Source organism: Littorina saxatilis, linkage group LG1, assembly GCF_037325665.1.
Source record: "Littorina saxatilis isolate snail1 linkage group LG1, US_GU_Lsax_2.0, whole genome shotgun sequence".
Lineage (NCBI taxonomy): Eukaryota > Metazoa > Mollusca > Gastropoda > Littorinimorpha > Littorinidae > Littorina > Littorina saxatilis.
In genome coordinates this window covers 55,877,479-55,904,231 of record NC_090245.1, presented here as the reverse complement: position 1 = coordinate 55,904,231, position 26,753 = coordinate 55,877,479, and the positions used below count along the sequence as shown (strand labels likewise).

The 26,753-nt window shown below is 40.6% G+C and overlaps 2 protein-coding genes and 1 long non-coding RNA gene across 4 annotated transcripts; 1 reads left to right on the top strand and 2 right to left on the bottom strand.

Moving 5' to 3' along the window:
* Positions 1-765: 765 nt before the first annotated feature.
* On the bottom strand, positions 766-6,885 carry LOC138974508 (uncharacterized). Of its 2 annotated transcripts, none has more exons than XR_011458411.1 (2): positions 6,771-6,885; positions 766-1,481 (listed from the first exon to the last, which is right to left on the bottom strand). It is a non-coding gene; the product is annotated as an uncharacterized lncRNA (long non-coding RNA). The 2 variants fall into 2 exon arrangements; XR_011458410.1 differs by lacking the exon at positions 6,771-6,885 and adding an exon at positions 6,456-6,747.
* Positions 6,886-6,929: 44 nt separating this feature from the next.
* LOC138974498 (anti-apoptotic protein NR13-like) lies at positions 6,930-14,181 on the top strand. The gene is made up of 2 exons (XM_070347217.1): positions 6,930-7,632; positions 12,043-14,181. Exons 1-2 carry the CDS (start codon positions 7,051-7,053, stop codon positions 12,157-12,159), a joined length of 699 nt encoding a protein of 232 aa, XP_070203318.1. The 5' UTR covers positions 6,930-7,050; the 3' UTR covers positions 12,160-14,181.
* LOC138974489 (DNA-directed RNA polymerase II subunit GRINL1A-like) lies at positions 14,133-26,593 on the bottom strand. The gene is made up of 6 exons (XM_070347210.1): positions 26,489-26,593; positions 23,637-23,783; positions 22,352-22,834; positions 19,686-19,935; positions 18,196-18,284; positions 14,133-14,316 (listed from the first exon to the last, which is right to left on the bottom strand). The coding sequence occupies exons 2-6, from the start codon at positions 23,735-23,737 to the stop codon at positions 14,232-14,234; spliced, it is 1,008 nt and encodes a 335-aa protein (XP_070203311.1). The 5' UTR covers positions 23,738-23,783; positions 26,489-26,593; the 3' UTR covers positions 14,133-14,231.
* Between the last annotated feature and the right edge of the window lie 160 nt (positions 26,594-26,753).

The window sequence follows — 26,753 nt, the reverse complement described above, 5'->3', positions numbered from 1 at the left end:
ATAGTAGGATATCCTTATTTGGAAAATGCCAAGCGCAAAACTCCTCTCAAATCCCGTGCATTTCGTGCGTTTAAAAAAAAGCTTGGACAGCGCTCCAGTGTCAAACTGTTGCTGCACTTGTTTGGGCGTGGCTATAAGCATATTGACATGAATTTGATTGGTCAGTATTTTTAGGCAAAGCATATGTTCTCAGCAAACAGAAAACAAAATATTGGAAGCGCGAGTCACGCTACCCAAAAATAAAATCTTTTTTTACATATATTTTTTTTTCTATAACTTTTTTCCCCATGGTTCATTCATCATTTGACGTAAGTTTGTATCGAAATCTAACCATAAGATTATTGAAAAAAAAGCAAAAATGTAGACCATCACCTTTAAGACTCACTCTTTTTTAGGCAAAAAAAAAAAAATAGGTCTGTTTACGGTAACCCGACCGACCCTAGTTTTTAGGCCCGACACTAATCTTTTTTGGGGATCGTCTGAAAAAACAAAAACAAACCGCATCCAAAATAGAGCTGTTTGCGCTCAAACAGCAGACGACAGAAGGGAGGTAAGCTCAAAGTACTGTTTATAGTTATGTTGGGCAAAAACAGGGATTGATGAGAAGAAAATTTAATGAACTGTGAAACATCATAGAGAGGGGAGAAAATTTTTTTTTTTTAAAAATGGAAAAAAACTGTGGAAAAAAAAAAAAGCCCGCCGACCTACCGACCCTATTTTTTCACCCTATGTTACCGTAAACAGACCTATTTTTTTTTGTTGGCCTTAAGACATAATTTTCTCAGATTTCTTGAGGTCTTAAAAGGGGGTTCCAGTGCAATTGTATTTGATTAGCAGCATGCACACATCCATCCATAGCAATCCACTCACGTACACACTCATAACAATAAAAAAAATCCTGGCCAGAAATAACAAATTATCAAATCAAAACGTAATATTGTCAAGCGACGTCTTTCGCTATCTATTAGTGTTGCTGCTATTCTGAAGTCTGTCCAAGTCACCAGAACTTAATGCTCGACGTATCTCATTTTCAAACGTCATCTGATCTCCCATCATGCGCAGAGTCTGCCCGTAGGTGGTCGTCTGGTAATGATCACCCATTTTTCGTAAAATCACACCTGACAACCTCTCAAGATGGTGAGGCGGTGCGCTGCTAGGCCGATCACTGTGTATTGGGTGGAGGCGAGGCCCTGAACTCAGGCTGCTGTGTGGAGTATTATCACCAGAAAGCTGAGGGTTGACACTGACAGGAGCAGCAACAGTTGCACAGTTTGGAAGAGCACTGGCATCGACAGTGTCATTCTGAGATACATCTACACGAGGCAACACATCAGAAGGTGATGATCTATCAACACTGGAGCTTGGTCTTGTGTTTTCATCTGACATCACAGGACTTGTTGCTTTCTCTTTCATGCCCATAGTAGCATGAAATCTCTTCAGAGGGAGCTGTTTTGCAGTGGTGAGGTTGTGTTCTCTCTTTCCTGTGAAAGAAAAACAAAACAAAATGTTGAGCTCCCTCAGTGACAGTATCTGTGACACAAGTCAATAGGCAAAAATACTTTACTGGTGAGTAAGAGAACTAATAAATAATTTTACCTTTGTTGAATCCGACTTTGGACGTTAAATGACTTTATTAGACTAAGAGTTGTAGTACATGTACATGTAGTACTAGTAGGGACTGAAAAAGTATTCCACAAGACTCGCGGCTTTTTATGTGTCCCATCTCATTTTGCAAATTTGGTTGAAGGTCAGTCATACATCAGTAGCATGCTCAAAATCGTTTTTTCAATGTCAATCATCATTCTTATGATACTTTGATAGATCTATCTATATATATATACGACTTGTGTGTGTGTGTGTGTGTGTGTGTGTGTGTGTGTGTGTGTGTGTGTGTGTGTGTGTGTGTGTGTGTGTGTGTGTGTGTGTGTGTGTGTGTGTGTGTGTGTGTGTGTGTGTGTGTGTGTGTGTGTGTGTGTGTGTGTGTGTGTGTGTGTGTGTGTGTGTGTGTGTGTGTGTGTGTGTGTGTGTGTGTGTGTGTGTGTGTGTGTGTGTGTGTGTGTGTGTGTGTGTGTGTGTGTGTGTGTGTGTGTGTGTGTGTGTGTGTGTGTGTGTGTGTGTGTGTGTGTGTGTGTGTGTGTGTGTGTGTGTGTGTGTGTGTGTGTGTGTGTGTGTGTGTGTGTGTGTGTGTGTGTGTGTGTGTGTGTGTGTGTGTGTGTGTGTGTGTGTGTGTGTGTGTGTGTGTGTGTGTGTGTGTGTGTGTGTGTGTGTGTGTGTGTGTGTGTGTGTGTGTGTGTGTGTGTGTGTGTGTGTGTGTGTGTGTGTGTGTGTGTGTGTGTGTGTGTGTGTGTGTGTGTGTGTGTGTGTGTGTGTGTGTGTGTGTGTGTGTGTGTGTGTGTGTGTGTGTGTGTGTGTGTGTGTGTGTGTGTGTGTGTGTGTGTGTGTGTGTGTGTGTGTGTGTGTGTGTGTGTGTGTGTGTGTGTGTGTGTGTGTGTGTGTGTGTGTGTGTGTGTGTGTGTGTGTGTGTGTGTGTGTGTGTGTGTGTGTGTGTGTGTGTGTGTGTGTGTGTGTGTAGGTGTGTGTGTGTGTGTGTGTCTGTGTGTGTGTGTGTGTGTGTGTGTGTGTGTGTGTCCGCGATGCACGCCCAAGGTTCTCGATGGATCTGTTTCAAATTTGGTGGCCATATTCAGCTACACCCCGGACACAACCTGCTCGATGAGATATTTCAACACGTGCTCTCAGCGAGCAGCGCTGAACCGATTTTAGTTTTTCTCTGGATCCATTCCCAGTAACTCTTCCTTATCTTCTCCAGTGTTTTCAGCGTTTATCTCCCTTCCTTCGTGTGGCGTCAATCCATATTCCCGTTACTACGTTACTATTTTTAGAATGTCACAGCACTGTCCAGAACACTTTCCTTGCACCCGTAAGTTGTCCTTACTGTAAAAGTAAAAAGGTCGAATCAATTTATAGCCACGCGAAAAATACACTGTCATCTATCTCTATATATTTATATAGATATACATATATATATATACGGCTTCTCTGTGTGTGTGTGTGTGTGTGTGTGTGTGTGTGTGGGCAACACCTGTGGATTGTAGAGTTCTGTTTGTGATGTGGTCTGGCGGCTTTGGTGTGTCTGTATGTTCAGGCCTTCCTTTGAGAAGCCATAACAGTTATTCTCAATCCCGTTTGAGTGGACTTCGCCTTCAAAGGTGATTGTGGTGTTTCGGCACTCGGTTACATTTGGTGTCGTCGACAGCGATGGGACTCGACATGAAATGTTCAGGCCAGTGAATCATTTTCGTGCTGTTCCCATTCCACCTGGGAGGGACCTAAGCTTGGCGGGTCCATGGTTCGGAACTTTGGGGACAAAGTTCATTCAAAGGGGGTCGAGTGTGACAGGGAGACTACCGTCGCCCTTCACAGCAGACTCTGCAGAGTTGTTCGCCTTAGAAGTTGTGGGCTTTCCTTGCATGTACCCGTAAGTTGTCCTCACTGTAAAAGTGCAAAGGTCCAATCTATTTATCGAAAAATCCACTGTCATCTATCCCTATATATCTATTTATCCCCCCCTCTGCTTCTTTCTCTCTGTAAACTTGTAGGGCTAGTTATTTTTCGGTAACTTACCCAACAACCAAAATCACTTACCCAACAACGGGCCTGAATCCTCGATAGCTCATGGGTAGAGACTGTACACATTGTGGATCTACTTTTTGCGACTCAAAAGTTCAGAACACTCTAACGTACAAAATATACATTTCTGGAGCAAACAATACAACCATACCGCATTTAAACCAGCAACTACAGGCTTGAACACACGAATCTCAATATAAAATCCATGAGTTTGGTTGTTTTTTGAATTCAGATCTGCCGTGCACAATCGTTTATCGCTAGCAAGATTCCAAGGAAAAGTAACTCTCATACTTTGTCTAGCGACACGAGTAGTTCCCCTTCCAGATTTTGGCTCCATCGACAAGACTGCAATCCGACGGTCAGTTTTCAACAATATTTCATTTTATAAACAGATCACACGCAATCAATTGCAAACATTTAATCAACTTGAAGAACATGCAGCGGTTTTATACACTATTTTGTCCCAGAAAACTAAACTCCATACAGTGTTTAGCGTTGGAACACGGGTGTAAAACTTCGTCTGCTAGTCACATTCGAGGAAAGAACATTTCCTGAGCGATACCAAAACATGAACAGAACACACACTATCTGCCTTTACCGCCACAGCAGAATGACAACATAACTATGTACTTGATTTTAGTTCAAAACATGGAAACTGACAAGAAGTGTGAACAGATTTGAATGATTTGCACGGAACTATACAACCGCGCATTAATCGATCGCCTGCGCAGGTAGACTGGTTGGGTGAATATGATTTGATCAAACTTTCGCACAAAAACTCCTCTTTTCTTTGAATAACTGAAGAAAGGAGGGATAAAGAGGTTACATACCTCGTCTCAGTGATTATCAAAAATAATGGTCTCAGTTCGCGGTCATGAAAAAGCTCGCTGAAGCTCGCATTTTTCATGATCCGCTAACTTCGACCATTATTTTTGATAATCACTGAGACTCGGCATGTAACCTCTACATATATATACGACTTGTGTCTGTGTGTGTGCGTGTGCGTGTGTGTGTGTGTGTGTGTGTCCGCGATGCACGCCCAAGGTTCTCGATGGATCTGTTTCAAATTTGGTGGCCATATTCAGCTACACCCCGGACACAACCTGCTCGATGAGATATTTCAACACGTGCTCTCAGCGCGCAGCGCTGAACCGATTTTGGTTTTTCTCTGGATCCATTCCCAGTAACTCTTCCTTATCTTCTCCAGTGTTTTCAGTGTTTATCTCCCTTCCTTCGTGTGGCGTCAATCCATATTCCCGTTTCTATTTTTAGAAGGTCACTGTCGACAACGCTCAATCCATATTCCCGTTATACTATTTTTACTCTTCTCCAGTGTTTTGCGCGTTTATCTCCCTTCCTTCGTGCGGTGCGCCAGCAAAGCCGGCGTACACCCGGCAAAGCCGGGTCCCCGGCGCAGCCGGGTATTCGGCTCGACTTCTTCCCGGCGAAGCCGTACCCGGCGAAGCAGGTATTCATCTAGTTTATATATAGATAGATATATACGGCTTCTGTGTCTGTGTGTGTGTGTGTGTGTGTGTGGAGGCAACACCTGTGGATTGTAGAGTTCTGTTTGTGATGGGGTCTGGCGGCTTTTGTCTGTCTGTATGTTCTGGCATTTGAGAAGCCATAACAGATAATATAGGGCTTAGAAATAAGCTCTAAAATTCTCAATCCCGTTTGACAGGACTTCGCCTTCAAACGTGATTGTGGTGAACCGCCACGCTGTCTGTCTGTGTCTCGCGATTCACCCCGGCGAAGCCGGGCCGGGTACATGTATTCCTCTAGTAGATATATCAGTAATTACTATGTATGACCCACTTCTCTAATATGATACTTTGATAGATTTATGTATCGATGATATATCAGTATTACTATGTATCATTGTATGACCCACTTCTCTAATATGAGTATGGGATTCCCAATATAATATATAATACAAATATATATATCACTCCTCAAGTGGCCCCACAGGCTATACATTCGATAGGTCTAGATCTCAATCTATTATCTCCTCTTTGCAGATTATATATCAAATATCAGAAGTTGTGAAAGAAACAATTGAAAGTCAGAAGAGACTTTCTTCTGAGATTTGTTATAATCTCTTAGCAGAGCAAAAGAGAGAGGAAACAAAAAAATGTGTCTCTTATATATAATATATATATATAAAACATCAGAAGTTATTATCATTATAATATATAATATGTCTTTGGTCATTGGTGACTATTGTGAATGTCAAAACCACTCAAACTCAAAGTTGATCAGAGATAATCACCACATAATCCAAATAGGTTGTACGTGTAGTGCGATACCCACACTGTCTAGGCTGCATTACTCACAATACCTCTTACTAAAGTAACAGTACTAACATTCTCTCACTCCATCTATCTCATGTGATGTGCATCACACACACACTAGTTATAGCTGTTCTCTTGATCAGGAGACTCCCAACATGTTGAATTTCTAAAAGGCATTTACTCAATATCCCATTCGTTGCACAGTGAACTCATTTGTCAATCAGTCTCAATACTCTCATACTCATACATTACACAATGAAGTAATGTATGAATGTATACACCTAAACATGCTGAAGTGGCTTTGGATTGTTTCTTCTTTTTTTAACTGTAAAGATCACCCAAAACTGAATAGATAACTGATAATCTTTAGACTTGTAGAGGATTCATTGCCAAGTGTATCAAATACTGAACTATCTGAATTCCATTTCTCTGTTTTATCCTCCTCTATTAGTATGAATGAGCTGAAAGTGAAACTAACTTCAAGTGTACACATGAATAAAAGTGTTAAGGCATAGTTTACAAAGTATTTACCACAGTATGTCTATGAGTATGAAATGGTGAAGGTGTCCATTACTGTGTAGTTGTCAACAGATCGGTGAACAGTTTCAATCAGATATTTACGTTTCACTTTCAGTCGAAATGGGCACCTCAATGATCCCCAACCCCCACGCAACGAAACCCCCCCTATGCGAGGTTTCGGAACTTTCGAAACCATGACGTCATATATTGAAAGCACTTCCCTGTGGTATGTCAACCAATCGGAACTGAGACCACAAAAAAGTCTTATTAACAGAAGGTTTAGAGTTTCACAAATTCTGCGATACAGGTTAAAATGATAAATTTTACCTTCTCTTCAAGACTCTGAAGTCTGATGTCTTGTCAGGAAGGTGTTCGGCTTTGCGTGGTGACGAATGCACCGGCTATTTTAGGGTAAGCTTCCTCCAATGTCATCACTTTCCACCAATCAACGGTGCCAATTTGTACCACGTGAGTATTGACGAAACGCCGTGTTTGCCGTCGCCGTCGCCATCTTCTTTTGTTATCGGAAGGCTGTGTGTTTGTGCTGCCTCTTTTCTTTGACCTGGTGGTACATCAGACTCGTCTGTTTGGACTTAAAGTACAAACCATGGCGACACACGATCTTCCACCTTCAATTACTGAAACGTTAAGTTCTTCAAACAACATGATTAACAACAAAAATCTCTTCGCAAAAGTCAGTCAGCGATTTGGACTACTGCCCGGAGTGAAAGGCCTGAACGACATTTCTCAAGTGATGGAAGAAGGAACACAGACAGTGGGGACTGGTTCTCCCCTCGATCAAGTGAGGAGAGAAGCAGAAGTTATTGCCGACGATGTTATTTTGAACTTCGGCAAAGAAGATAAGAAGAAGGCCCCCAACAAATTCTGTAAGACAATGAGGAGGACGGTAAAGGAGTTGTCAAGTCGCCATGACATCGCTTTCAAGGGAATGGTAAACAAATTGAACCTGAATAGCAGCAATCCATTTCAGACCTTTGTCAATGTTGCTGACGAGATTTTTGATGATGGACAGATCAACTGGGGGAGAATAGTTGCTGTGTATGCGTTTGCTGCAAGACTTGCTGCAAGGGGTGCGGAAAAAAATGACTTTCCCAAGAAGATATCGTTGTTCGTTGGGAAATATGTTGCAAACAAACTGGGAAAATGGATTCTCGACAATGGCGGATGGGTAAGTGTAGTGCAAAAATAGAAAGAAAAAAAAGTATTGTGAATTTCTTTCTGATTTCAGCGGTGCCGGTAGTGCAAATAGCATCCTGTTGTGCAAAAGATTGCCATTGGTCATTGGTTGTTGATCAGGAGGGCACCGTATCAGGATGGTGTGCATGTTGGGCGCAAAGTAAGAATCCGGGGCAGAGTTGGAATAATCAGGATTTTCCGAAACCTCATTTGATTTCCAACAAAGCGCCGCATTTCCGGAAACGAGCTGCCTCGTTCTAGAAATGGCAACCCTTCGACTGGCACAAAAAAAGTATACCCTTCTCACAAGTCATGAATAAGGTATATGAAAAAGCAAGGTCTTATACAGGGGAAGTCTTCAATTGGGGGTGTGTGTGTGTGGGGGGGGGGGGGGATACACTGTGTAACCACGGACCTACATTCTACACTGACTTCTCGTCTCAGTGACACTCAGCTAGTTGCTGCTGTCTCGATCTATTTTGAACACAATGATATTTTTTTCTCAGAGTAGAGTGTTAGTTTGTTACAACAGTCTGAAATCATCTTTACGAATTTGAATCAACATTTTGCAACAATCAATCACATCAATATAGCGCACAGACTTGCACATTACATTTCAAGAGCCTAGATTACCATGCAGTGACAAGAGCCTACTCAGTAAAGGGACGTAATGCTGTCTCTGCAGCCCAGAGAGACTGTGTGAGTTTAATATACAATATTAATCGATAGTTACCAGTGAAAAGTTATATCGGAACACTCTTGTTGTGTCAAGTTTTTGTTGTTGTAAAATGTAAGATCTGAAACGTTAAAAATTACGTAAAATTGGTGCGTTTTGGTTGAGTGGGATGGGTCGTTGAACTGTCTTGTAACAGCCCGCCGAAGTTATCAAAAGTGTTTTTGCTTTTTGTAATTCGGTTCAGTGGTTTGGTGCGTTATAGAATGCATCTGCTTTTTCAAGTCTAAGCATTGATCACTTTAAAACACAAAGATCATCATGGGCCATCATGACTTGTTTCATTTTACATCGCATTCTAAGAAAGAGCAGAATTCTCACTATGCGCGCGGTACATTTCTAGAATCGCGTAGCGCAAAGTTGGAATTCCTACAATGGCGGCCATTGTTGGAATTCCAACAAAGCGCAGGTCATTTCCGGAAAAGCACCGATGACGAGATGGGTCGCAACATGCACACGACACCGGTGCAACTGTAAGATCCTGTTACTATTTTAAGGTGTGTTTCTGGATTATGAATATTATGGATTGTGAACAGGCTTTCTCCGAAATGAGTCCGAATAGGCTTTCTCCGAAATGAGTCCTGTCATCATCCTTCGAAGAGAAACAAATATGGTGTCTACTGACTGAAAACATGGTGTCTACTGACTGTCTTTCCTGGTAGGTCTTGCTGGCAAAGGCCAATCCTGAGTGATACAGACCAAAAGAGATAGTCACAAGTTGTGCTAACAAAAAACAGAGAATGAGCCCAGACACCGTTTTAAGGACAGAATATCTGACAGTCACAGGAATTGTGACAGCAGACGTCAAATTCCATCGTATGAATGCTGGTTTGGCTAAAAAAAACAACGAAGTGGATTCACAGCGCGCGGCGCGTTGTGCAGCGTTGCGATTTACAACGCGCGGTGCTGCGATTCACGACGCACGATGTATTCTGCTGTTACATTTTCTTCACAATCGCAAAGTTTACAACAGCTACATCTATCTGATCTATTTGAGAAATAAAACGAAAAACAGAGCTCCATTCTCTCTCTCTCACTCTTTCAACTGAGTTCACCAAATATCGCTGCGCCGATGTAAAACGTGCCTAAGTTCCGGCCTTGAATACTTGGCAGTCATATCACTACATGTCATTGCAATGGCTTCTACTATATATATGGAAAGTAGCTGAGTTTTTAAACTGGGATGACGTTTTTAAACAAGTATCCGAGTACAGTGTCAGTGCCGCAGAACCGCTGTTAATCGGTGTAACACCAGTTAACACTTCAGCAGCCATTTTGGAATTCGCGCATGCGCAGATCGTTTTTTTCGTGGGTTTTTTCCCCGGTTGATTAGAACGCGTATATTCAGTCTGCAGAAAGTGCAATTTTGTAGTCTTGCAGCCCTGAAGTTGCTTTTGAGTGTCCAAAGAAAGAGTGTAGTGGTTCTAAGGATTACATCGGGCACACAAATACACGATTTTTCTTGTTTTTCTGGTTGATTTGAACGCATGCGCAGATCTTTTTTTTTACGAGTGTTTGTTTTTTCTCCTCTTTCGGGTTCCTTCTTCGTTCCATGTAAGCGCTGGAACTGTTAACTGGTGTATAGATTCACTTGAGATAATATAATAGAGGTAGGTGCAATCAATTGTTGTTAAAAATGTTGCTGATAATCATACATCATGTACAAAAATAAAGCGCGTCAACAATCTGCGCTGGTGAGAGCAATAGCCGCGCTCTGGGAATCGCTGCGCTGCACAACACGCCGCGCTCTGGGAATCGCCGCGCTGCACCGCGCTCTGTGAATCGCTTGCCTAAAAAAAAGTGCACCATTAGCTGGGAGTTTTATTTCAGTAGAGAAACATAGCAAATAGTATTACTATTAGCATTGGTGGGTCCATGCCGAAAGAATGCGGTCACCAAAAGAAACGAGCACTGCCCAGGGCTAATAATATTGTAAGAAATTATTTTAGCACAGTCTTTGTCGTAAGGATTTCATGGCTAGTATTTGCACATGCATGTGAATTTCAGCTGCCGATTGAAAAAAGCAAACCTAGCAGAGCCATGGCGAGTAGATATGTTCATGTACTCGCCATATGCGAGTACAGTTGCTGAAATAAATTGTTGGTTTGGATAGTAAAGTTTGCTCTCTGGCTAGTAAATTTTCAAAACCACTAACCATGTGTTGGACTTTCAGGGCAGTTACAGTGTTGTTTCCAGATTCAGAGAACAATAGGTCTGTTGGAACTGGATTCAAAGTATGTATCACTGTCAGTCAAAATGTCCTGGCCCAAAAAAATATTGTGTCAAAAGACATCCCACATGTCAAAGCTATCGAACATTCGACCGGTCTTGGGTCAGAACAATAATAATAATGATAATAATAATAATAATATGGGAGATTTATACTGGCGCTTTACGTTCTCTAAGCGCTTTACAATGAAAAAAAAACCATGTATATATATATAATATTATACAAAGCAAAGCAAAAAAAGCAATGTGTCAAATCAAAACATTATGCGTAAATGGCTGAAGACCGAGGCCTGGGATCCCGCAGTGGGGCACTGCGGTTATGAAATTAAAGGCCCCTCCTGTTTTTGGAACCGCAGGAGCTTTCTAGTTTGCTGTTAGGTAGATTTTTGGTTCCTCTTTCCTGTCATGCTCTCTTTTTCTTCATGAATTCTTTTCTTTTTTCTGCCTTCTTGCTCATTCACCTGTATTTTTTCCAAAAATCTCTTCTCTTGCTGCTTGTCTCGCGATTCATGTATAGTTTAATCTGTTAGTGTTCTGATGTAAGTCCAGCAGTAGATAGGTTAAGCCTATTTTAACATACTGGAAACTGGTAATCTTCCAGTAGGTATTAATTTAGTTTTACTAAAGCCTGCTGGGACACAAGTAATGGGTTAGTGCATTTGTAAACAGGAATTGCTTGACAAGTGGCCCCCTTCATCCCCCCCTTCCTCGTCCTGATATGGCTCTGCGTAGTCGGCTGGACGTTAAGCAACAAATAAACAAACAAACAAACGAGGCCTGGGAACAACACTGTATATAGTGTAATTGTAAACAAGTTTCATTTCCTGTAGTGATTCAGTGTTAGTGTTACTGCAACTCATATGATATATCTTCAGTCTTCCTTGTGGCAGCGTTCTTGTCAAAACTTATGTTCAATGTCCTTCTTACAGTATGACACTGACACTGATATTGATTATCTGTTCTTGTCATTAGTATTAAACTATGATTAGCTTACAGAGTTATTTATGCTCCCATGTACCAATGTCATTGGCCAACTGGATTGTTTACAATTAACACCAGGAAGAGATTTGTTCAACACAGTTCTGCAAAGCTAAAGCAGGAGCTGGCCGGGTGTTGCTGTGACCAGTCATCGTATCAGGAAGCCATTACTTGTTTGCCTGATTTCCAGGAATGCTTGGGTTTAGGCGCAGAACAGACTGGTGACAACCAAAATTATATTGTCAAAAATTGATTGTTTTTATTAAAAGTTCATTTTGCAATCTTTAGTGGTCACATTTGTAAGGGTTAGCGTGTGCGTTACATTACAACTTACAGTTAGATATGCTTATCTTTTCATCTGCTTGCATCCATACTCGTGGATGATAGTTGATAAAGATTTAACTTATTTTGTTTGTGATAGTTGATAACAAAGTTTTTACATTATTATGTTTATGCTTGCAGGAGGCATTTGCTGAGTACTTTCCTGACCAGGGTGAGATTGAAGAAACGATGTGGAAAGGGCTCCTCTTCACTGCTGTCGGTCTTGGTGCATTAGCGTCGGTCGTGGCCACGAGGTAAAACACCGGAAGCTACAGAGATCATCATATCTGCAACACTTCATTGCAACTCCCGAGTGTTGGAGAATTCACTGCCATGGACACTTTGTTGATGCCACCGACACACTGACTGATTTTCCTTCGGGAGCTAGCTTGTTGGTGGCATGTTGGTTGCATGCTACACATGCTGGATGTTTGTGCGTAAATGAAGTGGCTGGTGATACTTCAGTGACTGCCTTGCAGTGGACTGAATCTGGTATTGCTATTGCTAGGATCATGGACAACTGAAACGCTTGTCTGATGGAATAAATAAATGCGGCGTGCCTGCATAACACAACGTTCATTTGCAAAGTGTTGTGTTTTTACCAATCTGGCCTATTTTGATGTCTGTATGCTAAGAGTAACTGGTTTTATATGATTGCAAATGATGCCAATGATAAAATGAGTGAGTTTGTCTGATGAGAGTGAGAGTGCTTGTTGTTTGAATCATGAGTGATTGTGCTCATTTTTGAATCATTTGATGGTGTCTCTTTGCCTTTGGAGATTCGGAAGTGTTTGTGAGCATATGTCATATAGACTTGAGGTAACCTTTTTACTGGCATCTTGTTTTATGGATCTGTGAGTAAATGGTGACATTTTGTCAGGTGTATTTGCAAGATGACTGCTCAAAAGTAAGGACTTGCAATATTTTTTAAGTGCAAAACTTGTGCAATGTTTTTCATTAGGGTTGCCCTCTGGTTATCAGTTTCAGATGATTTTAATTTTTATTAAATTTCATTCAAAGGTTTTGGATAGTTTCTGTTCGACTTGCAGGCACAGAGTTCAATCCATGAATCGTTGAAAATGTTTGTACAAAAAAGAAAACTAAAAAAAAACATGAAATATGTGTTGAGCTAATACTGTTTTTGTCTTCTGAATCTGATCGTTCTCCTTGTCTGTGTTGATAAATTGTATCTTTTGTACGCCAATCTCACTAAAGGGGAACAACCCCACAAGGTACATGGTTAACCATCTGAAGCTGATCCGAGGGGTTCCCTAAAGATTGCATTCTGTTTTCTGTGGATTACTGTTACTGTCAGTCTGTACATGCCCTGAAGTCTAGCTCCACACAGTTTATCTTTAATTTGCCACTTCTTTATCGTTCTTCATGCTCGTGTAGGAATGAGGGTTCGGACTTCCAATATTACATTTCTAATGGTACTTGTAATGTTTTACCTAAACAATTCAGATTCCTTGGTGTTTTTTTTTTAGTGATGTGAACAACTCAGCTTTTGTGTTAGTACATGTTGGTGTAGAGCAGTGTTAAGTTGCAAGCCAAGATTGGCCTTGACATAAAGATCATGGTATACATCGGTTGTTTTAAATGAGTCTTGGGTTATTTGTGGGTTTTTTTTTTTAAATTTTGTGTGTGTTGCCAGGGTGATTTTTGTATGTTTTGTTTTTTCATTTTTGTTTCTAGCATACAATCAGAGTGAACTGGTACATGTTTTATTTGTGAGATAATGTGCCAATCAGTTGTCTTGTTTGTATTTTGTCTGTACCTTTGTATTTCTGTTTTCCCCCTTTATTCAGTTCCCATAGGTTTTGGGATGAAAATACGTAATTAGCATGAAAAGAAGCACTCTCTAACTGCACTCTCCATACTTATTTCGATAAAGCCGTCTGACAGGTACCGAGGTAGTCAAACGTTACCTTTTGATCATAGTGTGTATCAAGGCAAGGTTATTCAGTGGAATATCTTAGCTTCTGTCATCTCAGTTGATATGTACTGAGCATTTATTAGTAATAAAAAGGGATAAGTTTAGTTCCTTAGCTAAAGTCTCCTTTTATCATAAATTATGTTCTGAGAAGACTGCTCAGTCATGGACCTATTCTTATACCTTCAGACAGCTCACTTTCAGGTATGTGTGCAGATTAGACAGATGTTTCTACTTTGTTAGCTTGTAAGTTTGTGTCTCATAAAAACAAATTCTGAACAACACAAGACATTCTGCGAAGAATTCAAAATATATTTGTGCAATAAAACAAAGCAGAATTTCACAAACATTGTACACAAGGTTTTTTTTCTCCTGAGTATAAATGCGCGTGTATGATTTAGCTCAGAATGTTGTCTTCTTCATCTGGAACATCATCACTGTCATAGGTGTTGGCATCGCTTGTCATGTCACTGCTGCGATAGCTGAAAAGCTGTTAAGGAAAACATTTTTATTTCTAATTTTTTTTGTGTCCCCTTGTGTCTGGGACAACTCATTCTTGAACTATAAATATTTATAAATTGCATATCATCAGACTTATCATATGATATGTGTACATGTAATAAATGTACCTAAATGTGCTCCAAGAAATGCCCTTGATGAAAATAACACAATTATGTACCAGAAAATGGCTGCAGCTTGCACACATGTGCAGAGAGTTCATGGACAGACATTGTAACAACGTGGCATACCTTGGCACATTCTATAGAGGATTTGCCAATGAATATAACCTCAAAACAAGAACAGATGCTGTTTGCATGTGCAGGAATTATGCCATAATTCGCATAACGTGTCATTTGATTTCACCAATTCATTATCGGAAGGAATTTTACATTCACAAGCTCGGCCCATTTTAATCTGGCGTGCAAGTCTCGTAGATTTGATGGGTGATTTGTCAACTTTAAGTTTGAAATATAATCTGTTATTAACCAAGATCTGATGTCTGGTCTAAATACTGCAATGCGGACAGTATGTTGAGCAATTTTTATTCCCTTGGGTAAAAAATTAAAATGCCATCATCCACAAAGGACATGGAGGGCCTTTGACACATGCATTTCCTGGCAAACATAGTTTCAACTCAAATGGTGTAGAGCATTACAAACAATGTTTTACCCCATTATGCATGTGTTGCCAACTTGCATTTCTAACCTAGTCATTAGATACAGACAACGCCGCTTACCTCGATTTTTCGGATACGTCGATGTGAACCATTGGTCCCGGCCAGCAGCCATCTTTTTATCACTAAAATTCCTTCACTTACCTCGATTTTCTTCACTTAGCTCCATTTTCTGCTTAGCTCAATCTCGTGCCCAGGTCCCACCTTATTTGGATCACATTGGTTAGCTCGATCTCCCAATTTTGCGGCCTTCACAGACTTTTTTTTCCATATGACGTCAAACGAGAAGTGACGCACAAATGTAAACGTTATAAGATTATGTTACCCCAAAGAGATGAGGAAATCTTTCGCAAAGAAAACATGGAAAATAGTTCCCGCCAAAAAAGTCGCTAAACCAATCAAATTGCCAATTCGTCACGAGAGAGAACGAACGAACGAACTTTATTACTCAAGGATGGAGATTTTAGGCCGACGCCTAGCCTTACAATTCTTTCTTTATTTGGTGTTTAACGTCGTTTTCAACCACGAAGGTTATATCGCGACGAGGGAAAGGGGGGAGATGGGATAGGGGAAAGGGGGGAGATGGGATAGAGCCACTTGTTAAGTGTTTCTTGTTCACAAAAGCACTAATCAAAAAATTGCTCCAGGGGCTTGCAACGTAGTACAATATATGACCTTACTGGGAGAATGCAAGTTTCCAGCACAAAGGACTAAACATTTCTTACATACTGCTTGACTAAAATCTTTACAAACATTGACTATATTCTATACAAGAACCACTTAACAAGGGTAATAAGTGAAGAATTTTATGGGTGAGAAAAGGAAAGTAAAAGGACTTTGGGGAGGCAGAAATAAAGAAACAAGAAAAAGATCCTAATTAGGTTCACGGCATCGAGAGTGATGCGACCTTCTCTCAGAAGTTAGTAGAGAAGGCTCCCCCATCCACCACCCGGGGGACGCGCCTCTACGCCAATTAGGGGGCGCGAGGTAGTCTTACAATCTGTCCCTGCTAAACTAAGACATAAAAATAGAGACAATAAAAGGACAATCATCAATCACAATCATACAGTATTACAAACTACAACATTACCTATACGAATACATAATGCATAAAAGAAAATTAAAAAGTACATGTGTGTCAATAAAATACAAAGGAAAAGAAAAGTCGACTCGCACACACACGACGCGACGGTGAAGAGAATTGACTTTTTTCAAGTGAACATCGCAACAACCATCCCAAAGTGTAGATGCATAATTCAGATGAGGTAAAATATGACCAAAATAAAACAACTCGAGTGCTGAGGTATCGGCATAATGCTTTAATTTGGAGAGAAGGAACACATTTTTAGATAAGGTTTTGGTAACGGTTGAGGTGGGACTTAAATTCAGCGTCTATTGTGACCCCAAGAACACGATGGCTGGTTACTTGCTCAATGGGTGACTCATTTAAACTGAGATGAAGATTCAGAGGAGCGAGTTGGTGTTTCTGTCGTGTTGTGATCACCATGCAGAGAGAGAGAGAGAGAGAGTCCACAGTATATACTGGTGCGTTATTCAGTGCAGAAAAAACACGTAAATCATGTGCCTGTGACGCTCAAATAGAAAGAAGAAAAACAAATGACGCTTTATAATATGACGTCACAGGGCTGTGCTAATGACGACAATGTAGTAGATCACATGCACTGGGAGAAGCGCCGATGGTCAACTTGGTGTATACAGACTACGCTGCTTACCTCGATTTTTCGGATACATCAAAGTGAACCATTGGTCCCGGCCAGCAGCCTTCTTTATATCACTAAATAATCCTTCACTTACCTTGACTTCGGATAGCTCGAAGTCTTCCTTTGAAAAATCGAGCTATCCGACGTGTTGGATAGCACGAACTTCGGATACCTCGAACTTTTGGGGGGGCCCCCGACGAGAGGTAAGCGCCGTTGTCTGTATGTGGAAATTTGTGTTGGACAGTTTCTAATGTAGAGACAAGCTAAACATTTCTGGGATATGCAACCGTCAAACCAGGAGGATAGTAAATCACAAATGGTAAGATTTTTCAGGCGTTGAGAAAGAAGGTGCTCAACTCTGACCTAATTAACCTATATATATATATATATATCTATACATATAAATAAAAGAGAGTGTCTGTCTGTGTGTGTGTGTGTGTGTGTGTGTGTGTGTGTCTGTCTGTCTGTGGTCGCCATACCTCAGAGATGGCAAAAGATAAGCACAAGATATTTTGCATGCACACTGCCCTGGACCCACAAATGTGCACCTGGGTTTTAGTTTCTCCAGACATTGTTTCCTTCCTCGGATAATTACCCTCCCCATCTATCAATACAGTCTATATAGTGCAAGGGAGGTAAGTCATGCTTTGTCACCCACGGAAGGGAGGTAACTCTCATCAAACCAGTATACCGTGTCATTCTCAACGGTTACCCCCCGCCCGCTATCATCCCGCCGCCCCCCACACACACACACACACTAACCCTGCCCCCTGCTCCCCCTCCCTGCCTTCCAGATCATCGCGAATAATGTTTACGAAACGATCGCCTCAGTGAAAGATCACGAGAATTTACAGATTTCTCTCCCCTGTTCAAAAAGGTATGACGCGCTCACTCATGAGGTATGCGTGCTTTGATCAGACGGTAACTACAGTGGGTGTGAGAAGAGGTAAACAAATCACGAAGAACACGTTGAACCAAATAGAAACTTGCCTTGCCTATACATCCAAATGTATGAGCTCACACTGTCATTTTTCTTATCCACATTGGAATAAGATTCGAGAGGTTTCTGAGAGAGGGGAGAGCAGAAACACCCGGGCGAAGCCGGGCCCGACTGCTAGTATATATATATGTATATACAGTGGAACCTCCTTTTAAGACCCCCCAATTTAAGACTCCCTCCTTCTTAAGACCCTGTTTTCTCAGATTTTCTGATCATAATCTCTGTAAATTTACCCCCATTAATCTCTGTAAATTTACCCCCATTTTAAGACACTCCTTTTTAAGTCCCGATTTTCTCAGATTTGTGGAGGTCAAAGAAGGGGACCTGAGTTTAGAGACATAGCTGTTGACAAAAGAAGAACACAGCAAGCCTTTATAGCCAATTCTTTGTAAGATTACTGTCTGCAGTCACGTTATGTATAACACTGCTGCAATATAATGATAAATAATGAAGTGAAAAAGGATACTCCATATCCACTGTTGTGGGGTTGTACACAGCAGTTTTGATATTGAGTCGTTCAGCCAACTTCTCAGCTGCATGGACGCTCTTGAGCTTCTGAAACAACACAAACAGAACATTGAAATCACAACTCACATGTGACAAGTGTCTGGGAAAAAGGGACATTAGTTGCACTTGTAACACAGTTTCAAACTATGTGCTAAAAAAAACCGTTGGCATGTGAACATTCACAGCCTTTAACATTTAGGACTTACTTTACAGGCAAATGCTATCCACATACCAAATGGTTTTGAGACATTACAACATTTGAACAGGCTAGTTTGCTTACACCTCTGTATCACCCTGTGGACAGTCTCTGTAAATCCCATAATTTCTGAGTTGAATTCCCAAACTCCAGGACTGAGGTGCACAAGGCAAATGGGGGTGAGAACAACCCGCGGGGTCTTTCTTTCTTTATTTGGTGTTTAACGTCGTTTTCAACCACGAAGGTTATATCGCGACGGGGAAAGGGGGGAGATGGGATCGAGCCACTTGTCAATTGTTTCTTGTTCACAAAAGCACTAATCAAAAATTTGCTCCAGGGGCTTGCAACGTAGTACAATGTATTACCTTACTGGGAGAATGCAAGTTTCCAGTACAAAGGACTTAACATTTCTTACATACTGCTTGACTAAAATCTTTACAAAAATTGACTATATTCTATACAAGAAACACTTAACAAGGGTAAAAAGAGAAACAGAATCCGTTAGTCGCCTCTTACGACATGCTGGGGAGCATCGGGTAAATTCTTCCCCCTAACCCGCGGGGGGGGTCCGCGGGGTCTGATTTGTTGAAATCACATCAAGACCTCAAATTCAACCAATCCAACGCTACAGCTGGCTCCCACCCGTTTTGTAACTTTCTTGTGCACCTCGGCCCTGGGAGCTAGCCCCTGTGCATTCAGAAGCTTGGAATTTCTACAGAAAAAAAGACAGAACTTATCCTTTTTTCTAGTCCATGACCTTAAGAACTCAAATTGTTAAAAACAATTCCCCAATGCCCCCTTTTGTCCGATTATTTTTTTAATTGTATATATCATGCATTCTGAAAGAGATGCTTGTCAATTAAAAGGAACAACACAACCACTCTTTAGTCTTACCAGTTAAAATCAACATGACCACTCGTCAGTTCGAAACATCCTAACCACTTTTACCAGTTTAAGACTCAAACAACACGACCACTCTAACCAGTTTCGAACAAGACAACCACTCTTAGTCTTACTAGTTTAAAACAACAATCAATTTGAAAACTAAACAGTAGAAGGGGCTACCAAGAAAATAATATTTTATATTAGATCCTCACAACAATTTACCGCTGGCAGGAAAAACATTTTGCAACTTCGAATTTCTCATGCTATGAACTCCCAAACAAAAAAAACAAACAGCTGTGCGCACTTACAATACACAAGCACAGAAGTTAATAAATATTGTTATGACAAATTAATAACACCAATATTACCTCTAAGTGCTCTCTTTGCTGTTTCTGGAGACCAATAGAATCACGGATTGATATTTCTTTGGCACCAGCAAACTTGTATGCTGGTCCCTGAACAGCACTGTCTTCTGCTGGTCTCTGTTCTTTCAGGCTGGCCGTCTTCTTTGAGGCTTCTTCTTGGGGGAAAATTTCAGGTGGTGTAACTTGGGCGGAAGTTTTCGACTTCAGTTTGTAGGCCTCTGGCAGGTCATCAATGTTGGATATTTTCAGTGAGCTTCAATAGATAAAAACACAAGTGTAGAGTACAATATGTCTGCACATTGCAGAAACATACAGTCATAATCACTCAGCAAACTTAAGTAAATTTTTCTCTCAGCAGCTGTAAGTATGGTGCACATTTGTGGTTTTTTAATTTTTTTTTTAACTTGTTAGTTCTTTTTACATCTGTTTGCAGAAACAAGGATATCAAGTGTTCTATTATGTTACATGCAAATCCAAAGCAAATGACAGAAACAGCATTTTGTCTTTTTCATGAAATGCAAACTGATAGAAGTTTGCCAACAATCCGGTGATACCAAACTTGCTGTGGCTCTGAATTATTTGAAGTGTAGTATAATATACTGCTAAAAGGAGCAATGGGCCTGCACTGTATGCAAATAGAATATTAGTATATAGTAAATACATGTGAATATATCTTTATACTACATACGTGAGAGAGACGTACACCCGTGAGATAATAATCGTTCAAATCACATGTGTGTATATCATGTAAATGAGGTCATGTCAAGCAAGTCTGGCAGGGACCTGTTTTTCCACTGCTTATGATGCCAAAGTCACCGAGACAAACGTCATTATAGAAACAAAAATTGCACTCGCTAATTACCCTCGATGAATCTTTAGAACTAACACGTCACGCCACACTTTTAGAGTGATCTTTCTTTGCTTTGACGTAATAGATTGCACTAGGCTTTAGAAGAGATCGAGGTTCCAAAACAAGTGTCTTGAATTTAGCTGCCTCGACTGCAGGACATTTTCAGTAAAATACACGTAAGTACAGTATGTAGGACAAACAGAATACTACGTGGCTTGCTGTTTTGTACCAGATTTACACTCGTTTTTTCAAATAGTGAACAGCTCGCTTTCGCTCGCAGTTCAATATTTAAAAAAACAAACTCGTGTAAATCTGGTACGACACAGCAACCCATGTAGTATTCTCTATGTCTTAACTTTACGGGCCAGTCAGTACCTACGTAAACACAATTTACATAAAAAGAAGAAGTTCAGAACTGAAGCATGCCTATGAATTTGGGAATCTAATGTCAAGGGTGTGCTCAGTTTCAAGTTGCTACAAATCAAACAGACTGTAACAAGAAAAGCAAATGCTTGCACACGACTCGCCTTCGTTACCCCTGCCCCTCCCTGAACCACCTTACCCCTTAGAAGACTCCCTTCCTTTTCAGACCCCATTTCTGAAACTATGACCTCATAATATGATGTCACCACCAAGACTGACCAAATCAAAACAATGACATCATAGCTTAATGAGGTCAAGACTTGTATCCTTGGTAGCTCAGTGGACATTTTTAGGGGTGAAAATCTTTTCCAGCAAACTTTTTCATGCTGGGACTCTGAAATTTGATGAACACATGCAAAATGTTGGTCATGTCTGCTGACTATCAACACCTACAATTGTGTAAAATGTGGAGGCTTTTGCTCCAAAAATAACAGAAAATATCCAAGTAAAGTTTTTGCGAACATGACCCCCCCTGTGACCCCAAAATGTGACAGGGGTAAACCAAACTAAGGTCAAGTTGACAGATTATCAAACCCTTGGAGCGCTATAGCTTCAAAAACACCTGAAATAACGTCAATGTTAAGTTTTTATGAATCGAACATGACCCCCCTGTGACCCCAAAACTTGACGAGGGTCAATCAAACTTAGGTCAAGTCGGGATATTATCAAACCCTAAAAGTGTGCAAGAAATCAAAGCTCTAGTTTCAAAAAGAGATCACTTCAATGTTAAGTTTTTATGAAACGAACATGACCTCGCTGTGAGTGTGACCCCCAAAATTGATGAGGGTCAACCAAACTGGGGTCACTTCGTGAGATCATCAAACCCTAAAAGTGTGCACAGTTTCAGAGGTCTAGCTTGAAAAACATCCGAGATAACCTCAACGTTACGTTTTTTGTCCACGGACAGACGGAGGGCTGGCCGGACATGGGGACGGACACATATGAATCCTAATACTCACCAATTACTCAGGTGAGTCAAAAAGCATATTTGCTGAGAGCTAAGATATGTGAGCAAACAAGACCACAAAATGACTGGTTGAAATCAAGTAGAGCGGAGTGATTGCAGCGTACAAGTTGTCATACCTCGAGGACAACTCATGCGCAGTACTCTTCGGTCACTTCTGCATCTTTTGATCTGACACTTTGGTCTGACCCCTGGCTGCTCAACTATCTGAATTGTTTTGTACATGTAGGTCTTCTGACAATCAAATTCTTTTATAGCCAGGACATTTAGACTTGCACATATTTTCAGTCCAGGTTTAACTGACCTACTGTCACGTGAGCCTGGAAACAATAATGGTTTTCTTCCAAGAGTATTTCTAAGGTATTTTTAAGTGAAAATGCAAAAAGCACTATTTCCTCTTGTCCCATTCCCTCAGTTTCACCATCAGCTCACCTGTTAGGTTTGAAGGGAGCTCTCTTCGTCCCATCCTCAGCACTTCTTTTCATCACAGTTTCATAGCTGTTTTGGAACCTGGTCTCAACATTGCCCCCGTCTCCAGGTGCAAGCACTACCTTCTCCCCACTAGACATGCGAGGAGCGGCCAGTTCAGAGACAGTCAAACTTTCCAGATACTGACTTAGATCTGCTGCTGTATCAGTCGCTTCACCGCCGCCTAACCTATCACCTGCTCGGTCCTGGACACCAATGCTGTCTTCCTGAGTTGACTGGTCGTTGCTGACCGATGGGGTTCCTGCTGGCATCACCCTTTGAACTGTCTGGTATGCTTCCTGGTCTGGAACTGATGTAGATGAAGAAAGAGCAGGCACTCTGCCTGAACTTGTTTCTAGTCTTTGGCGTTCAGATACAACATGCCGCAGAGTGTCCAGATACTGTAGCACCTTATGTCCTTTGTCTGGCAACTTGTTCAAGAGTTTTCTGCAAAAATAAAAATCAGATGTATGCTGTGTGATCAGAATACACAATACCGGTAATCACCTTCAGCATAGCTAGGCCGTAACAATTTTAAAAAATCAACCATTGTTTTGGGGATAAGACATTTGAATTGTATCTTATTCTCAAAATAAAATCCAAAAAATTGGATTCTACCTATAGATATTAACCTTACTATTTATGTCATATGTGGCCGGAGGCAGAATCAAGGTAACAAACATATATATAACAGTCCTTTGAAATGACTATGGCCTTTAAATTTGGCCAGAGCTGTTCCTAAATGGAAGACTTCTGTAGATAAGACTACAGTATCTGTTTGAACATTAATTAATATATAAATATATAACAGTAAGACTGATTACTCACATCATAAATCCGATTACATCTTTAAATTTTTGTTGGTGATCATTATATGCAAATTCCATAACACATGCACCATCTTTTGTGGAAGATATGTGGTTGCCCTTGTAGCAGGGATAAAAAAAAACAAAGAAAACATACAGTCAAATAAGAATAAAAAAATTGCAGAAATAGTTCTGTCGGGTTGGTATGGGTAGTGAAAGAATGAGTACCCTTGCTTTTAGTGAGACAAACAATCCTAACGAGGGGTGTGTCTGAGACATGTGGATAGACAAGGAGCATGTGTGGTTTATTCGTCTCTCTAAAAGCAAAGGTAAGCCTGTTCACTCTTTCAGTTTCAAAACCCATATAAACCCAAATTATTTCCAAACATCCCAAACATCATCTATTACGGCAAAATAGTAAACGTTGAAGAAGTCAGACATACTGATTGGTGGCCAACTTTTCCTGTCTGTCCAGCAACTCCCTGAGCTGTGGCAAGGTCTTGCCCTCCAGGCTGCGAGGATGTCCATGCTTCTCTCCCTCCATATCTTACTTAGTTGCCTTTTCAGCTAGTGCATGTTGTTGTCTTATCCTGAAAACCAGAATGACAATAACAAACGTAACTGCATAAGTACACCTCACAGGTAAAGAGATCAGGCTAGAAGTAGAAAGAGATCAGGCTAGGATCAGCACAGCTGACTGATCCACGATAAAATCAATGGGTCTTTTATAAAATCAACATGTTTTTATCTAAAATTAATCATGTTCAATGATGACAATGTTAGAATGGGAATGTTCTAAGCTGTGTGTCTATATTGTCTGTTCTAGTTTGTTCATCAACAGAGGTACCGATCAAGATGACACCATAAGACTCACACTCACAGGTTCTGAATACACAGGCATAAGACAAAGGACTGAAATGTTGTTTTTAAAACTCAAAACTGTCTTCTCTGTGTGAGTGTTTGTGTGAACTTTTATTTGAGCTTGCTTTTTTTCTGTGGAACTAATTGATCTAGTCCTTGACTTGAGACGGAATGTATACTGAGTGTACAATCTGTACAAAAATCAATTTTATATCGCTCTTAAAGGTACTGAACTTGTCAAATCCAGGTGCACGGAGCCCCTGGGGCTTTTAGTCATACCTCAGGCAGCTATCCGTTAGAAGAACTACCAAGTTTCATTGACTTGCACCCAAAGAGTCAAGAACTGCGATTTTTTTACGAATTAATTTCGTACTCGGACCCAGCTGGTCTTGACCTATTTTTGGATCTAAATTTAGATCAGGTAGATCACCACATCATGCACAAAAAGACACGTCGCTAGCAAACATTGTCAGACGTCATCATGAGTTTGTGTAAAACAAAATCGAGGCCGGAATCACTCAGTTGAATCGAACTCCGACCAAACACCACGTAATAACTAGGTTAATTTATGCACTCGCGTGAACAAGAAACTGTCGAGCTTCACAGATGTCGTCATTGGGTAGTTTTGGGTTTGTTTTACTACCATAGGAGGATTTTTGAACTGTAAATGCATTCAGCTGCAACAAAAACGCAAAACGAAGGCTGTGAGCTGCACTGTGCCTTTAATCTTATGTCTTTCACAGTCCACCCTTTTTCCCATCCCTTTGCCCCCTAAAGAACTAGGCTCACGTCGCGAATATTGTCTTCTGAAATCCACCGGCATCAAAGAGAATATATATATAATTATTCTCTTTGATGCTGGGTGATTTCAGAAGATGTACTGTCTGTGTTGGGATAAGGCCAAAAAAAAAAAAAGGTGTGGTTACGGTAACATAGCCAAAAAAAATAGGGTAGGAAGGTAGGCAATTACTCTTTTTATATTTAGTCAAGTTTTGACTAAATATTTTAACATCGAGGGGGAATCGAAACGAGGGTCGTGGTGTATGTGCGTGTGTGTGTGCGTGTGTGTGTCTGTGTGTGTGTGTGTGTGTGTGTGTAGAGCTATTCAGACTAAACTACTGGACCGATCTTTATGAAATTTGACATGAGAGTTCCTGGGTATGAAATCCCCGAACGTTTTTTTCATTTTTTTGATAAATGTCTTTGATGACGTCACATCCGGCTTTTCGTGAAAGTTGAGGCGGCACTGTCACGCCCTCATTTTTCAACCAAATTGGTTGAAATTTTGGTCAAGTACTCTTCGACGAAGCCCGGGGTTCGGTATTGCATTTCAGCTTGGTGGCTTAAAAATTAATTAATGACTTTGGTCATTAAAAATCGGAAAATTGTAAAAAAAAATAAACATTTATAAAACGATCCAAATTTACGTTTATCTTATTCTCCATCATTTGCTGATTCCAAAAACATATAAATATGTTATATTCGGATTAAAAACAAGCTCTGAAAATTAAATATATAAAAATTATTATCAAAATTTTTTTTTCGAAATCAATTTAAAAACACTTTCATCTTATTCCTTGTCGGTTCCTGATTCCAAAAATATATAGATATGATATGTTTGGATTAAAAACACGCTCAGAAAGTTAAAACAAAGAGAGGTACAGAAAAGCGTGCTATCCTTCTCAGCGCAACGAATACCCCGCTCTTCTTGTCAATTCCACTTGCACTGCCTTTGCCACGGGCGGTGGAGTGACGATGCTACGAGTATACGGTCTTGCTGCGTTGCGTTGCGTTCAGTTTCATTCTGTGAGTTCGACAGCTACTTGACTAAATATTGTATTTTCGCCTTACGCGACTTGTTTTCTTTTCTTCTTTTTCTAATGTGTACAGGGAAATAAGTGTGCGACTCGGGCGATTTCGCTTTCATTGCGTTTTCTGCACTCGTTTTTTTGGTTTTTTTGACAAATTATGTAATAAAAAGTTATAGGGTCGGCCCCTAAAAATAGGGTAGGTCGGGTTACCGTAACCACACCTATTTTTTTTTTAAGGCCTAACAATTATGGTGACAACTATCACTAGTAATAAGTAGTATGATAGTATCAGTGGGAGAGAGGCGTCCATAACGGCATAAGCCAGTAATTGAAGAGTAATTGTAACATTCTCCGTTCTGAGTTTATTGGACAAGGATGTTCCTTTCTCCTGTTATCACTCAAAACATCTTAACCGAGGAAAATTACAAACTGATGTTCGATGACTAAATTTAAACTCAATGACTAGGACTGTGTGCATAGGAAATACTACTACGCTGCCTAGTTAAAAGCCAGACACAGCAAGAATTGAAGGTCAGTGAATCTGAACAGGGTAGACAGATAATTCCAGCATCTTTTCAATCTGACAGGAAAGTACACATTCACCACATTCTGATGCGCAGTACCTATTGAGAATAATCAGCTCTGCCGTTGACACAACATCAATGCAATACCTCTTGAGAGCAACGAGCACTCTGCTAATTAGCAGAAGAGTGATGTCCCTTCCATTTGGGGCAGTCAATTGTATTAAAAGGGGTTGCAGGTTATTCTTCTACTTTTCTTTCCAGAATGTGTATAATGAGGCATTCAGAATGTGTGATCCCTGGGACGTAACAAAACCAAAACATTAATTCAAAAACTTTTGTCAATTTATATCAAATATGACTAATC